The sequence below is a fragment of the Crotalus tigris genome, unplaced genomic scaffold (assembly GCF_016545835.1).
Source record: "Crotalus tigris isolate CLP2741 ecotype Arizona unplaced genomic scaffold, ASM1654583v1 scf7180000024320.386069, whole genome shotgun sequence".
Classification (NCBI taxonomy): domain Eukaryota; kingdom Metazoa; phylum Chordata; class Lepidosauria; order Squamata; family Viperidae; genus Crotalus; species Crotalus tigris.
The window spans coordinates 255,001-267,373 of NW_024100492.1; the positions used below are offsets into that span (position 1 = coordinate 255,001).

Here is a 12,373-nt window from a genome sequence, read left to right on the forward strand (position 1 = left end):
AAGCCAGGGAGGGGGCCGGAAAGGAAAGGAGGGGGCAGAGAAAGTGGGGAGGGGGGAGGGAAGGAGAGGAGGGGGCAGGAATGGAGGGGAGGGGGTAGGAAAGGAGGGGAGGGGGCAGGAAAGGAAAGGAGGGGGCAGAGAAAGGGGGGAGGGGGTAGGAAAGGAGAGGAGGGGGCAGGAATGGAGGGGAGGGGGTAGGAAAGGAGGGGAGGGGGGGCAAGGAAGCCAGGGAGGGGGCCGGAAAGGAAAGGAGGGGGCAGAGAAAGTGGGGAGGGGGGAGGGAAGGAGAGGAGGGGGCAGGAATGGAGGGGAGGGGGTAGGAAAGGAGGGGAGGGGGCAGGAAAGGAAAGGAGGGGGCAGGAAATGTGGGGCGAGGGGCAGGGAGGGGGCTAGACCGGAGGGGAAGGGAAGGGGAAGCGGGCAGAGGGGGCAGAGAAACTGAGGAGGGGGCCGTGAAGGAGGGGAGGGGGCGGCCTGCACCACCCCTAAACCAAGACCCCCCCAGCCCCCTCCCAAAGAGCCGGGCTGCGGGGTGAGAAAGCAAAGGGTGAGGCCCGCGCCAGGATCGCCCCTAACCGATCCGCGGATGGGGGACCACCAGGAGACCCACCCCGGCTTTCCCTCGTGCCCCCCCCCACTTGGCTCAGCTCTGCGCTGTATTGTTGGGGGAGGGGCTGTATTACCACTTGGGGGGGCTCTCGGGGATGGGGGGCGGTTTGGGGGTAGATACAGCCCTACAGATACCCCCCCTCTCCCTCTCTGCCAGTTCTCCCCCCCCCGGCCAAAAACTGGGGGGAGGGAGGGTCCCAGCGGGTTGGGAGACCCCCTCCTCCCTCCCTCCAGGTGGGGGGGGAGGGAAAGGGGGGCAGAGGAGCACCCTGATGTTTTGGTGCCCCTCCCCCTCTCTGCCCTGGAGGGGGGGCTGCCCAAATGTAGAGGTGCAAATCTGGGGGGGGGTCCCAGCCAGTTTGGGGACCCCTCCTCTAGGCGGGGGTACAACCCTGAGGTTGGGCTGGGGGTTGATGGTCCCTGGGAGGGGGGGGCTGCCCTATGACCCCCCCAGGACCCCTGCTAGATGTTTCTGGGGGGGGGAGAACCATCCGAGTGGAGAGGGGGGGAGAGACACTTTGTGCATGCCCAGAGGCTTGGAAGCAGGAGGGTGAATGGGCCAGCCTCCTCTCATCAGGTTGGGAAAGACAGGCAGAGGGCATTGGGGAGGGGGGGAGCGGGCAGGAAGAGGAGGGGGCAGGCCTAGCAGGAAGGGGAGGGGATAAGAGGGGCCGAAGGGGGGGGGGGCAAAGGGAGAGGAAGAGGAAGTGACGTTTTGGGCGAGGGTGGGGCAAAGGGAGGGCTAGTTTGGCTACTGGGGTTGTAGGGAGGGGGCACGGAAGAGCAGCCGAAAATGCTAATAGTAATACTACTAATAATAGTAATAATAATAATAGTAGTAGTAGTAGTAGTGGTAGTAATAATAATAATAAAATAATGATGGTGATGATAATAATAAATAGAATAGAATGTTAGGACTAGGGTATTAGAGTATAATAATAGTAATAGAATATAATGATAATAAATAGAATAGAATATTAGAATAGGATATTAGAGTATAATAATAGAATAGAATATTAGAATAATAACAACAATAATGATAGAATATTAGAATATAATAATGGTGGTGGTGATGACAATACATAGAATAGAATGTGAGAATAGGATATTAGAATATAATAGTAATAAAAGCATGATGAGAATAATGAATAGACTAGAATGTTAGACTCGGATATTAGAGTATAATAATAGTAATAGAATGTAATAATGATGGTAATAATAATAGAATAGAATATTAAAATAGGATATTAGGATAATAACAATATAATAATAATAGAATATAATAATGATGGTGATGATAATAAATAGAATAGAATATTAGAATAGGATATTAGGATAATGATAACAATATAACAACAACAATAATAGAATATTAGAATATAATGGTGAGGATGGTAAAAAATAGAATAGAATGTTAGAATAGGCTATTAGAATATAATAATACTAATAGAACATAATGATGATGATAATAAAAGAATAGAATGTTAAAATAGGATATTAGAGTATAATAATAATAGTAATAGAATATATTTTTCCTCCTTTCTTTCCCATCCTTCTTTCTTTCCTTCCTTCCTTTTTCTCTGTCTCTCTCTCTCTCTCTTCCTTCCTTTCTTTCTTTCTTTCTCTCTCTCTCTCTCTTCCTTCCTTTCTTTCTTTCTTTCTCTCTCTCTCTCTTCCTTCCTTTCTTTCTTTCTTTCTCTCTCTCTCTCTCTTCCTTCCTTTCTTTCTTTCTCTATCTCTCTCTCCTTATCCCTTTTTTCCTTCCTTTCTTTCTTTCCTTCCTTTTCTTTTTCTCTGTCTCTCTCTCTCTCTCTCGCCCTATCCCTTTCTTTCTCTCTCTCCCTCCCTATCTCTTTCTTTCTTCCTTCCTTCCTTCCTTCCCTCCTTTCTCTCTATCTTTCTCTCCTTATCCCTTTCTTCCTTTCTTTCCTTCCTTTCTTTTTGTCTCTCTCTCCCTATCCCTTTCTTTCTTCCTTCCTTTCTTTCACTCTCTATCTCTCTCCCTATCCATCCCTTCCTTCCTTCCTTCCTTTCTTTCTTTCTTTCTTTCTTTCTTTCTTTCTTTCTTTCTTTCCCTCTCAAGTGTAATTGGACACAAAACGAATTTGTACAGAATCCTTCCTTCCTTCCTTCCTTCCTTCCTTCCTTCCTTCCTTCCTTCCTTCCTTCCTTCCTTCCTTCTTCTTTCTTTCCCATGTGTCATAAACACGAGACAGTCACCAACTGTCTGCCACCGTCACGAGTGTGAAAAACGCTCCTAAATCCCCCCTCCACCTTTTATTTCCTCCCCCCGGCGACATTTGTAACGTCCCGCCGTCACTAAGCGAACTGCCGTACCTGCCCCAACTTAAAAGGGATTCACCAAACGGGGAGGGGCGGGGCAAGGGAGGGCGTCCAATGGGGGCGAAGCTGACTTCGTGAGCGTGTCTTGCTTAGCGACGGAAATGTGGGAGGTGTTTCAATTGCGGTCGTAAGTCGAGGACTCCGGGGGTCGTCCGGGCAGCCAATCACCCGGCATTTGGCGAAGAGCAGCCAACTCCCCCACAAAGTGGGCAGGGCTGGATTGGGGAGGGGGCTGATGCAAAGGAGGTATTCCCAGGACCCTAATCCCCGGCCGGCCTTGATTCCCCTAGGTGCCGGTGCGGGGCGAGGACCCGGCTTTCCATCCGGTGCCCGGACATTGGCGAGGCTGGACGGGACGGCACGACGACGCCATGCGGGAGAATTACGGCGCTGCGATGGCGCCGGGTAAGTCGCCAATTCCACCGGGCGCGCCAGTTTCCCAGGGGGTTGGGCTAGATGACCTCCGAGGTCCCTTCTGTCTCTGTGATTCTATCGGGGTCTCTTGCTGGAGCAGGGGGTTGGGCTAGATGACCTCCGAGGTCCCTTCTAGCTCTGTCATTCTGTGATTCTGTCAGGGCCTCCTGCTGGAGCAGGGGGTTGGGCTAGATGACCTCCGAGGTCCCTTCCATCTCTGTGATTCTGTCGGGGTCTCTTGCTTGAGCAAGGGGTTGGGCTAAATGACCTCCGAGGTCCCTTTCATTTCTGTCATTCCATGATTCTGTCAGGGTCTCCTGCTCGAGCAGGGGGTTGGGCTAGATGACCTCCGAGGTCCCTTCCGACTCTGTCATTCTGTTGGGGTCTCTTGCTTGAGCAAGGGGTTGGGCTAAATGACCTCCGAGGTCCCTTCCATCTCTGTCATTCTGCGATTCTGTCAGGGTCTCCTGCTCGAGCAGGGGGTCGGACTAGATGACCTCCGAGGTCCCTTCCCACTCTTGCTATTCTGTGATTCTGTCACGGTCCCCTGCTCAAGCAGGGGGTTGGGCTAGATGATCTCTGAGGTCCCTTCCATCTCTGTGAATATGTCGGGATCTCTTGCTTGAGCAAGGGGTCGGGCTAAATGACCTCCGAGGTCCCTTCCCAATCTTGTTATTCTATGACTCTGTCAGGGTCTCCTGCTCGAGCAGGGGGTCGGGCTAGATGACCTCCGAGGTCCCTTCCAACGGTTCTCCTTTTTTTGTTCCCCTTGGCAGGCGCACCGCTCGGCAAACCGGAGATGGCCCCCCACCAAGGTGGTCTCTTGCCAGGCAAGGGGCAGGGGGCAGCGGAGGCCCGGCACACCCCTGATGCAGGTCTGTACACCCGGGGTCCGAGAGCGAATCCTGGAGGACGGGGGGGGTTGGAGGTCACCGAGGGCTGGGTGACTTGGGGCCAATCGCCAGGCGACGGGGAGTTGTAGTCCCGCCTTAGGCAGGAAAGCAGGCTGGGAGTGTTTTGGCGTCCTTCTTTCTCATCCCGACCCCCCCTTGCAGAGTTGTCGTTGTGGGCAAAAGAAGAGAAGGAAAGTGTGTTTAGTATGTCACACTCTTGAGTTATTTGCAAAATAACAATAATAGGCACTTGAAAGCATCCACCCTGGAGCCCTACTCTTCTCCATTTTATTTTATTTTATTTTATTATTTCATTTATTTTATTATTTTATTTTATTGTTTTTTGTTTTTTTATTTCATTATATATTATTTTTATTTCATTTTATGGATTTGATTTGATTTTAATTTTATTCCAGTTTATTTTAATTTTGTTTTATTTTATTCTGTTATTTTGATGTATTTGTTTTATTTCATTTCCTTGTTTTTTTTTTGTTTTATTTCATTATATTTTATTTTTTTATTTTATCCATTTGATTTGATTTCACTTGATTTTAATTTTATTATATTTAATTTTATTTTGTTTTACTTTATTCTATTTTGATTTATTTTGTTTTGTTTTGTTTTTTGTATTTTAGTTTATTTTATTTCATTTTTATTTATTTTAATGTAATTTAATTTAATCTAATTTTTATTTTATTTTATTATTTTTTATTTTTATTTGATTTTGATTTGATTTGATTTAATTTTAATTTGATTTTTATTTTAATTTTAATTTATTTTTTTATTGTTTTGATTTAATTTAATTTTATTTTATTTCATTGTATTTTATTTTTATTTTATTTATTTGATTTGATTTAACTTTATTTTAATTTTATTATAGTTAATTTAATTTAATTTTGTATTTTATTCTATTATTTTGATTTGATTTAATTTATTTTTATTTTATTTTTATTTCATTATATTTTATTTTTATTTTATTTATTTTAATTTTATTTTATTTTATTTCATTATATTTTATGTTTATTTTATTTATTTGATTTGATTTAACTTTATTTTAATTTCATTATAGTTTAATTTAATTTAATTTTGTTTTATTTTATTCTATTTTGATTTGATTTAATTTATTTTTATTTTATTTCATTATATTTTATTTTTATTTTATTTTATTTATTTTTATTTTATTTTATTTCATTATATTTTATGTTTATTTTATTTATTTGATTTGATTTAAGTTTATTTTAATTTTATTATAGTTTAATTTAATTTAATTTTGTTTTTTATTCTATTATTTTGATTTGATTTAATTTATTTTTATTTTTATTTCATTATATTTTATTTTTATTTTATTCATTTTAATTTAATCTAATTTTAATTTTATTTCATTGTATTTTATTTTTATTTTATTTATTTGATTTGATTTAATTTAATTTTAATTTTATATTTTAATTGAATTTTGTTTTGTTTTGTTTTATTATTTTGATTTATTTTATTTTGTTTTTTGTTTTTTATTTTATTTTATTATTTCATTTTATTTTTGTTGAATTTAATCTCATTTTAATTTTACTTGATTATATTTTATTTTTATTTTGTTTTGTTTTATTGTTTTGATTTGATGTATTGATTAGTGTTATTTCATTGTTGTTTTATTTTGTCATTTTACCTTCGTTTATTCCATTTTTTTATTGTTTTACTTTTTTTGGCTTGATTTGATTTTATGCTATTGTTTTATGTTTTATTGCTGTGGAATTGTTTTCATTTCTTGTCTTGGTTTCATTTTTATTTCTTTGGCTTTATTTTTACCTCATGTCATTTTCGCCTCTTTTATTTTTTATTATTTTTTTTTACTTCCTTGAATGTGCGACTTTGTTTTATTGTATGATCTTATTGCTCTTTTATTTTTTAATTCTCTCTTATTTCTTATGTTTGGTTTTATTCGATTGTGATGTTTCCTTTTTTTTATGATTTGATTTTATTTTACTTTCATTGACGGTTTTATTTGATGGTTTTATTTCTCTTTAATATTCTTTTGATTTACTTGGATCTTCTCTTTTGATTTGCCCCCTTTCCCAGATTCGGGCCCTCCGGGATTCGAACCGGCCGCTAAGAGGGACCAGCGGTTCCAGGAGGCAGCAGAGAGGCCCGTTGGGCCCGAAGATCCAAAGGATCCAACCAAGAGCTGTCCAGGTGAGGCATGGCATCACACCTGAGAATCCAAGACCCGCACCTGTGGGAGGGTGCCTCTGAGTTTACGCAGAGTGCACGTCCCTCAGCTCAGTGGCTCTGGAAGAGCCGGGGAAAGTCGGGCGGTCCTGGCCTCTTCCGTTTGGGAACCTCTCTCCTGCCCTGGCTGGGGGGGGGAGCCCCCTCCCACCTGTACCCCCAACCCGCCTCGATGCTGGAGCCGCAGGTAATCCCTCTTTCTTGGTGGTCTCCCAACCACCACCCTGCGATGGTAGGCCAGGCTGAGCGACAGAACCGCCTAGACCAGGGGTCCCCAACCTGCGGGCCGTGGCCTCTTGGCCACCAGGCCACGTGAATGGCTGGCCAGTGCGTGTGTGTATGTGTGTGCGTGCACACTCTCCCCCCTCAATCGCGCTGGCACAGCCCTACCCCCGCCCCCAGTGTCGCACGGATGCTAAACACACCCTGAGCATCACTCTAATGTTAGGCTCTCCTTGCGACACGGGTGCTAGGCACGTGGCCAGCGTCGCGCGGGCGCTAGGCACATGCCCGCTGTCGCACAGACGCTAGGCACATGCCCGGCGTTGCGCAGGCACTAGGCACGTGCCCGCTGTCGCGCGGACGCTAGGCACGTGCCCGGCGTTGTGTGGGCATTAGGCACGTGCCCACTGTCGCACGGATTCTAGACACGTGCCCGGCGTCGCGCAGGCGCCAGGCACATGCCCACTGTCGCACGGACTCTAGACACGTGCCCGGCGTCGCGCAGGCACTAGGCACGTGCCCACTGTTGCGTGGACGCTAGGCACGTGCCCGGCGTTACGTGGGCATTAGGCACGTGCCCACTGTCGCACGGATTCTAGACACGTGCCCGGCGTCGCGCAGGTGCCAGGCACATGCCCGGTGTCGCACGGACGCTAGGCACGTGCCCGGCGTCGCGCAGGCACTAGGCACGTGCCCGCTGTTGCGTGGACGCTAGGCACGTGCCCGGCGTTACGTGGGCATTAGGCACGTGCCCACTGTCGCACGGACGCTAGACACGTGCCCGGCGTCGCGCAGGCGCCAGGCACGTGCCCGGCGTCACGCAGGCGCCAAGCACGTGCCCGGCGTCACGCAGGCGCCAAGCACGTGCCCGGCGTCACGCAGGCACTAGGCACGTGCCCGCTGTCGTGCGGACGCTAGGCACGTGCCCGACTTCGCGCGGGCGCTAGGCACGTGCCCGGCGTCGCACGGGCGCTAGGCATGTGCCCAGCGTCGCGTGGGCATTAGGCATGTGCCCACTGTCGCACGGACGCTAGGCACGTGCCCGCTATCGCGCGGACGCTAGGCACGTGCCCAGCGTCACACAAGCGCTAGGCACGTGCCCGGTGTCATACGGGCGCTAGGCACGTGCCCGGTGTCGCGCAGGCGCTAGGCACGCGCCTGGCGTCGCGCGGGTGCTACGCCCTTGCCCAGCATCGCGTGCGCACTCACACCGCTCCCATTTGCATTGCATGTGTGCACCTGCCTCCCCCTACCTTTTACTTCGGGGCGCCTAGAGTCCCTCCCGGGCTCACAGGGATTTTAACCTCAGATTGACCCCTAATTCTAATCGATTCGGACTGATTCCATGTAATAATAATAAAAATAATAGTAATTATTATAATCATAGAGTTGGAAGGGACCTCGGAGGTCTTCTAGTCCAACCCCCTGCTCAGGCAGGAACCCCCTACTCCATTTCAGACAAACGGTGGCCCCGTCTCTTCGTAACATTTGCGCGCTTCTGACCTTGAACCCCCGTCCCACAGGAGACTGGCTGATCCGGACGGTGAAGGTGGAAGCTGATGACTACGCGGAGTGGCCGGCCGGGCTGAGCACGGAGGCGATGCTGTCTGGACTGCCCCTGGCCAGCGCCTGCAAGTCGGAAGGCCGCATCCCCGGATCGGAGTACAAGGACAGAGCCGGGCTGGGAGAACTTTCCGGACTGGCCTTGCAACAATGGCAAATGTTGAGTGAGGACAAGTCGCTGGGCTGCCCCCGCTGCGAGCATCCCGCCGCCCCGCTCGGCGGCAGCCTCGGGGACCCCCGCCCGCGCCCCTTCGCCTGCCTGCAGTGCGGCAAGGCCTTTGGCAAGAAGGCCCACCTGACGCGCCACGCCCGGGTCCACACTGGCGAGCGCCCTTTCGCCTGCACCCACTGCGGCCGGCGTTTCTCCCAAAAGATCCATCTGGGCTCCCACGAGCGGGTGCACACCGGCGAGCGCCCCTTCCCTTGCGACCGGTGCCCCAAGAGCTTCCGCAAGAAGACCCACCTGGTGCGCCACCAACTCCCGCATACTGGCGAGCGGCCCCACGCCTGCGCGCTCTGCCCCCGCAGCTTCGTTCATCGCCGGCACCTGCTGCGCCACCAACGGCTGCACGAAGAGGAGGCGGCCCGCGTTGGAGAGCTGGCGGCGCTGGGCCCGGTCGCCCCGTCGTGTGGGAACAGCCTCGAGCTCGGCGCGGCGGGGAACGTGCCCCTCTCTGGAGACACCCTGGCGTCCGCCTCCGCTGTCCTGGGACAGAGCTGTAGGGTTCAGGGCGACCACGCACCAGTCAGCTTCCCGTACGGGCCTGGGATGGAGCTGGCGAAGTACCCCCCTTCCTGTGGAGGGCACACGGAGCCCAATCAGGGGCCCCTCCTTTTTAAGGCAGAGTCTGAACCGGAGGTGGGTGGGAACCCGGGCGCGGAGCGGGAGGACCGGCCCATGGGAGAACCCTTTCTGGACCCGGCAGGTTGTAGAGCCCTCTGCGGGGTGCCGATCTCGGACGGTCCCCCGTATCTGGAGCAAGTGGGCAAGGTGGAATCCGAGGAGGATGCGGGGGCCAGTCAGCAACTGGAAGAGAAGCCGTTCCTGTGTTCCGATTGCGGGAAAGCCTTCGCCTGGCGGAAGAACCTGGCGTCCCACCAGCGGCTGCACGCCGAGGGGGGACGCCCCTTCTCCTGCGCCGAATGCGGCCGGGGTTTCAGCGACAAGCGTCACCTGACAGCCCATCTGCGCGGTCACATGGGCCTGCTGCCCTACGCCTGTCCCCACTGCGAGCGCAGCTTTGCCCACCGGGCCGGGCTGGCCGCCCACCAGTGTGGGGGCCACACGGGGCAGCGCCCCTTCCCCTGCAATGAGTGCGGCCGTTGCTTCGCCCACAAACGCCACCTGCAGAGACACTGGCGCAACCAGCACTCGGCCGAGCGCCCCTTCGCCTGCGCCCAGTGCGGGCGCGCCTTCAGCACCCGAACCAGCCTGCTGGCGCACGTCAAATCCCACGCCGGGCAGCGCCCCTTCGCCTGCCCTCTGTGCGGGCGCGCTTTCAGCCGCAAGTCACACCTGGCCCGCCACGAGGCCGTCCACACGGGGCTGCGCCCCCACGCCTGCACCCAGTGTCCCCGGCGTTTCAGCTCCAAGACCAACCTGGTGCGGCACCAGGCGGTCCACACCGGTCTGCGCCCGTACATCTGCACCCACTGCGCCCGCAGCTTCAGCCGCAAGACCCATCTCTTGCGCCACGAGCGCACCCACACCAGCGCACCCTTGCCCACCTCCACCGCGTGGGTGACCGCCTTGCCGCAGAATTCCTTGCTGCAGCCGATCGAGCAGCGCCCGCCTCTCCTGTTACCCATGGCTCTGGAGTCTCCCTGGCAGTGAGGAACACCCCCAGCCCCCCAAATCTTCCCCGTTTTATGCTGTCGTCAATGTAGCTTGAGGTGCCCTCTGTCCTTCCGAAAAACGGCACATCTTGCGAGCTGAAAATGACATTTTGATATCCGGGCAATTGACAACATTTCGACCTTAAGTTCACGTTTTCTAACTTTGTGCAGACTGGCGGGGTGAGTAGGGAGAGAGGGTGACCCTGTGCGAGTGGCCAGCGAGAGCGCTCACTCCCCCGCAGCTCCATGTGAGCGAGCGACGGGCACGCACTCCTGCACGCCGCTCGGGCAAACGCTGCACGCTCTCGCCCGCTGCTCATCCATCACTTCTGCAGGACCGTTCTTCACTGCAGCGGGCGGTTCACACCGGACTGCGCCGGTACATCTGTACCCATCACCGCTTCAGCCACAAGACCCACCTCTGGCACCACGAGGGCACCGATTGGGTGACTGGCACGACGAGCGGGGAGAAGGGATGGCCCCGTACAAGTGCATGCAGCTCCATTTGAGCAAGTGGCCGGTACTTGTGCACGCCGCTTGCAGAAATGGTGCGCACGCTCTCACCCGCTGCTCGTCTACCACTGCAGCCAAACTTTCCAAACTGCCCCAGGTGGTTCATACCAGGCTGCGCCTGTACATCTGCACCCACTGCGCCCGTAGCTTTGGCCGCAAGACCCACCTGTGGCGTCACGAGCGCACCCCACACCAGTGTTCCCCTGACCAGCACAGGGAGAAGGGATGGTCCCGTACGAGTGCATGCAGCTCCGTTTGAGCGAGCGGCAGGCACTCGTGCACGCTGCTCGCGCAAATGGTGCGCACGCTCTCACCCACTGCAGCCCCTTCCCAAACTGCACCGGGTGGTTCATCCCAGGCTGTGCCTGTACATCTGCACCCACTGCGCCCGTAGCTTTGGCCGCAAGACCCACCTGTGGCGCCACGAGCGCACCCCACACCAGTGTTCCCCTGACCAGCACAGGGAGAAGGGATGGTCCCGTACGAGTGCATGCAGCTCCGTTTGAGCGAGCGGCAGGCACTCGTGCACGCCGCTCGCGCAAATGGTGTGCGCGCTCTCACCCACTGCAGCCCCGTCCCAAACTGCACCAGGCGGTTCATCCCAGGCTGCGCCTGTACATCTGCATCCACTGCGCCCGTAGCTTTGGCCGCAAGACCCACCTGTGGCGCCACGAGCGCACCCCACACCAGTGTTCCTGATTGGCACGGCGAGCGGGGAGACGGGATGGTCCCGTACGAGTGCGTGCAGCTCTGTTTGAGCGTGCGGCAGGCACTCGCGCACGCCGCTCGCGCAAATGGTGTGCGCGCGCTCGTCCGCTGCTTCTGCGGCCTGGTTCATGGGCCCCCTCGGGCTGCAGCCCACAGGTTGGCGACCGGAGCTAGACCTAATTTATTCCGATTATCCCGTCTCGGAAGGCCTGCTTCTTGTTCTTTTCAAGGTGTCTTCAGTTGTGGCCAATATGCACCCCGATCCCTGTTACAACTGTCGCAAAGACACACAACGCTTTTTTTTTTTTTTTTTTTTGGTGAAAGACCGTGATCCGCAGAGCCTCCGAAGGGCCCAGACATGGGTGGGGGGGGCCCGCGTGAGCCTCAATCTCTTTTTTTGGGCAAAACATCAAATTATTGGGCTGACTTTGGTTTTAAATGATAACGGAAACGCTGGTGGGTTTTTTTGGGGGGGCGGGGGGAAAAAAGGGTAGACAAATCATTTTAGTAGCGTCCTAAAGGCAAAAAAATAAATAAATAAATTACGTTTTGTAATCCTTTCTCTGATATAAACAATAAAAGAAAAAAAAACTTGACTTCTGTCTCCGGTCTTAATTTTATTTTATTTATTTTTTTACAGAGTGAAATTGAGGCCTGGTGAGACGGGTGGTTGTGCCGGGGTGGGGGGGCTCGTGTTTTTTAAAAATAAAAATATAACAAAATAATAATAATAAAGTTGGAAGGGACCTTGGAGGTCATCTAGTCCAACCCCCTGCTCAGGCAGGAAACCCTATACCATTTCAGACAAATGGCTGTCCAGTCTCTTCATAATAATAATAATAAAGTGGGAAGGGGCCTTGGAGGTTATCTAGTCCAACCCGCTGCTCAGGCAGGAAACCCCAGACCATTTTAGACAAATGGCTGTCCAGTCTCTTCATCATCATCAAGTTAGAAGGGATCTTGGAGGTCATGTAGTCCAACCCCCTGCTTAGGCAGGAAACTCTATACACATTTCAGACAAATGGCTGTCCAGTCTCTTCATAATAATAATA

At 51.5% G+C, this 12,373-nt stretch overlaps 1 protein-coding gene across 1 annotated transcript in view; it reads left to right on the forward strand.

The window, feature by feature from the left end:
- The window catches only part of LOC120299899 (zinc finger protein 467-like), a 12,372-nt gene extending 455 nt beyond the window's left edge, over positions 1-11,917 (forward strand). The window contains exons 2-5 of the mRNA XM_039325188.1: positions 3,243-3,357; positions 4,143-4,241; positions 6,330-6,443; positions 8,225-11,917. Coding sequence (XP_039181122.1) covers positions 3,243-3,357; positions 4,143-4,241; positions 6,330-6,443; positions 8,225-10,098 — 2,202 coding nt within the window. The 3' untranslated portion in view covers positions 10,099-11,917. The remainder of the gene's footprint in view (positions 1-3,242; positions 3,358-4,142; positions 4,242-6,329; positions 6,444-8,224) is intronic.
- Positions 11,918-12,373: the final 456 nt, after the last annotated feature.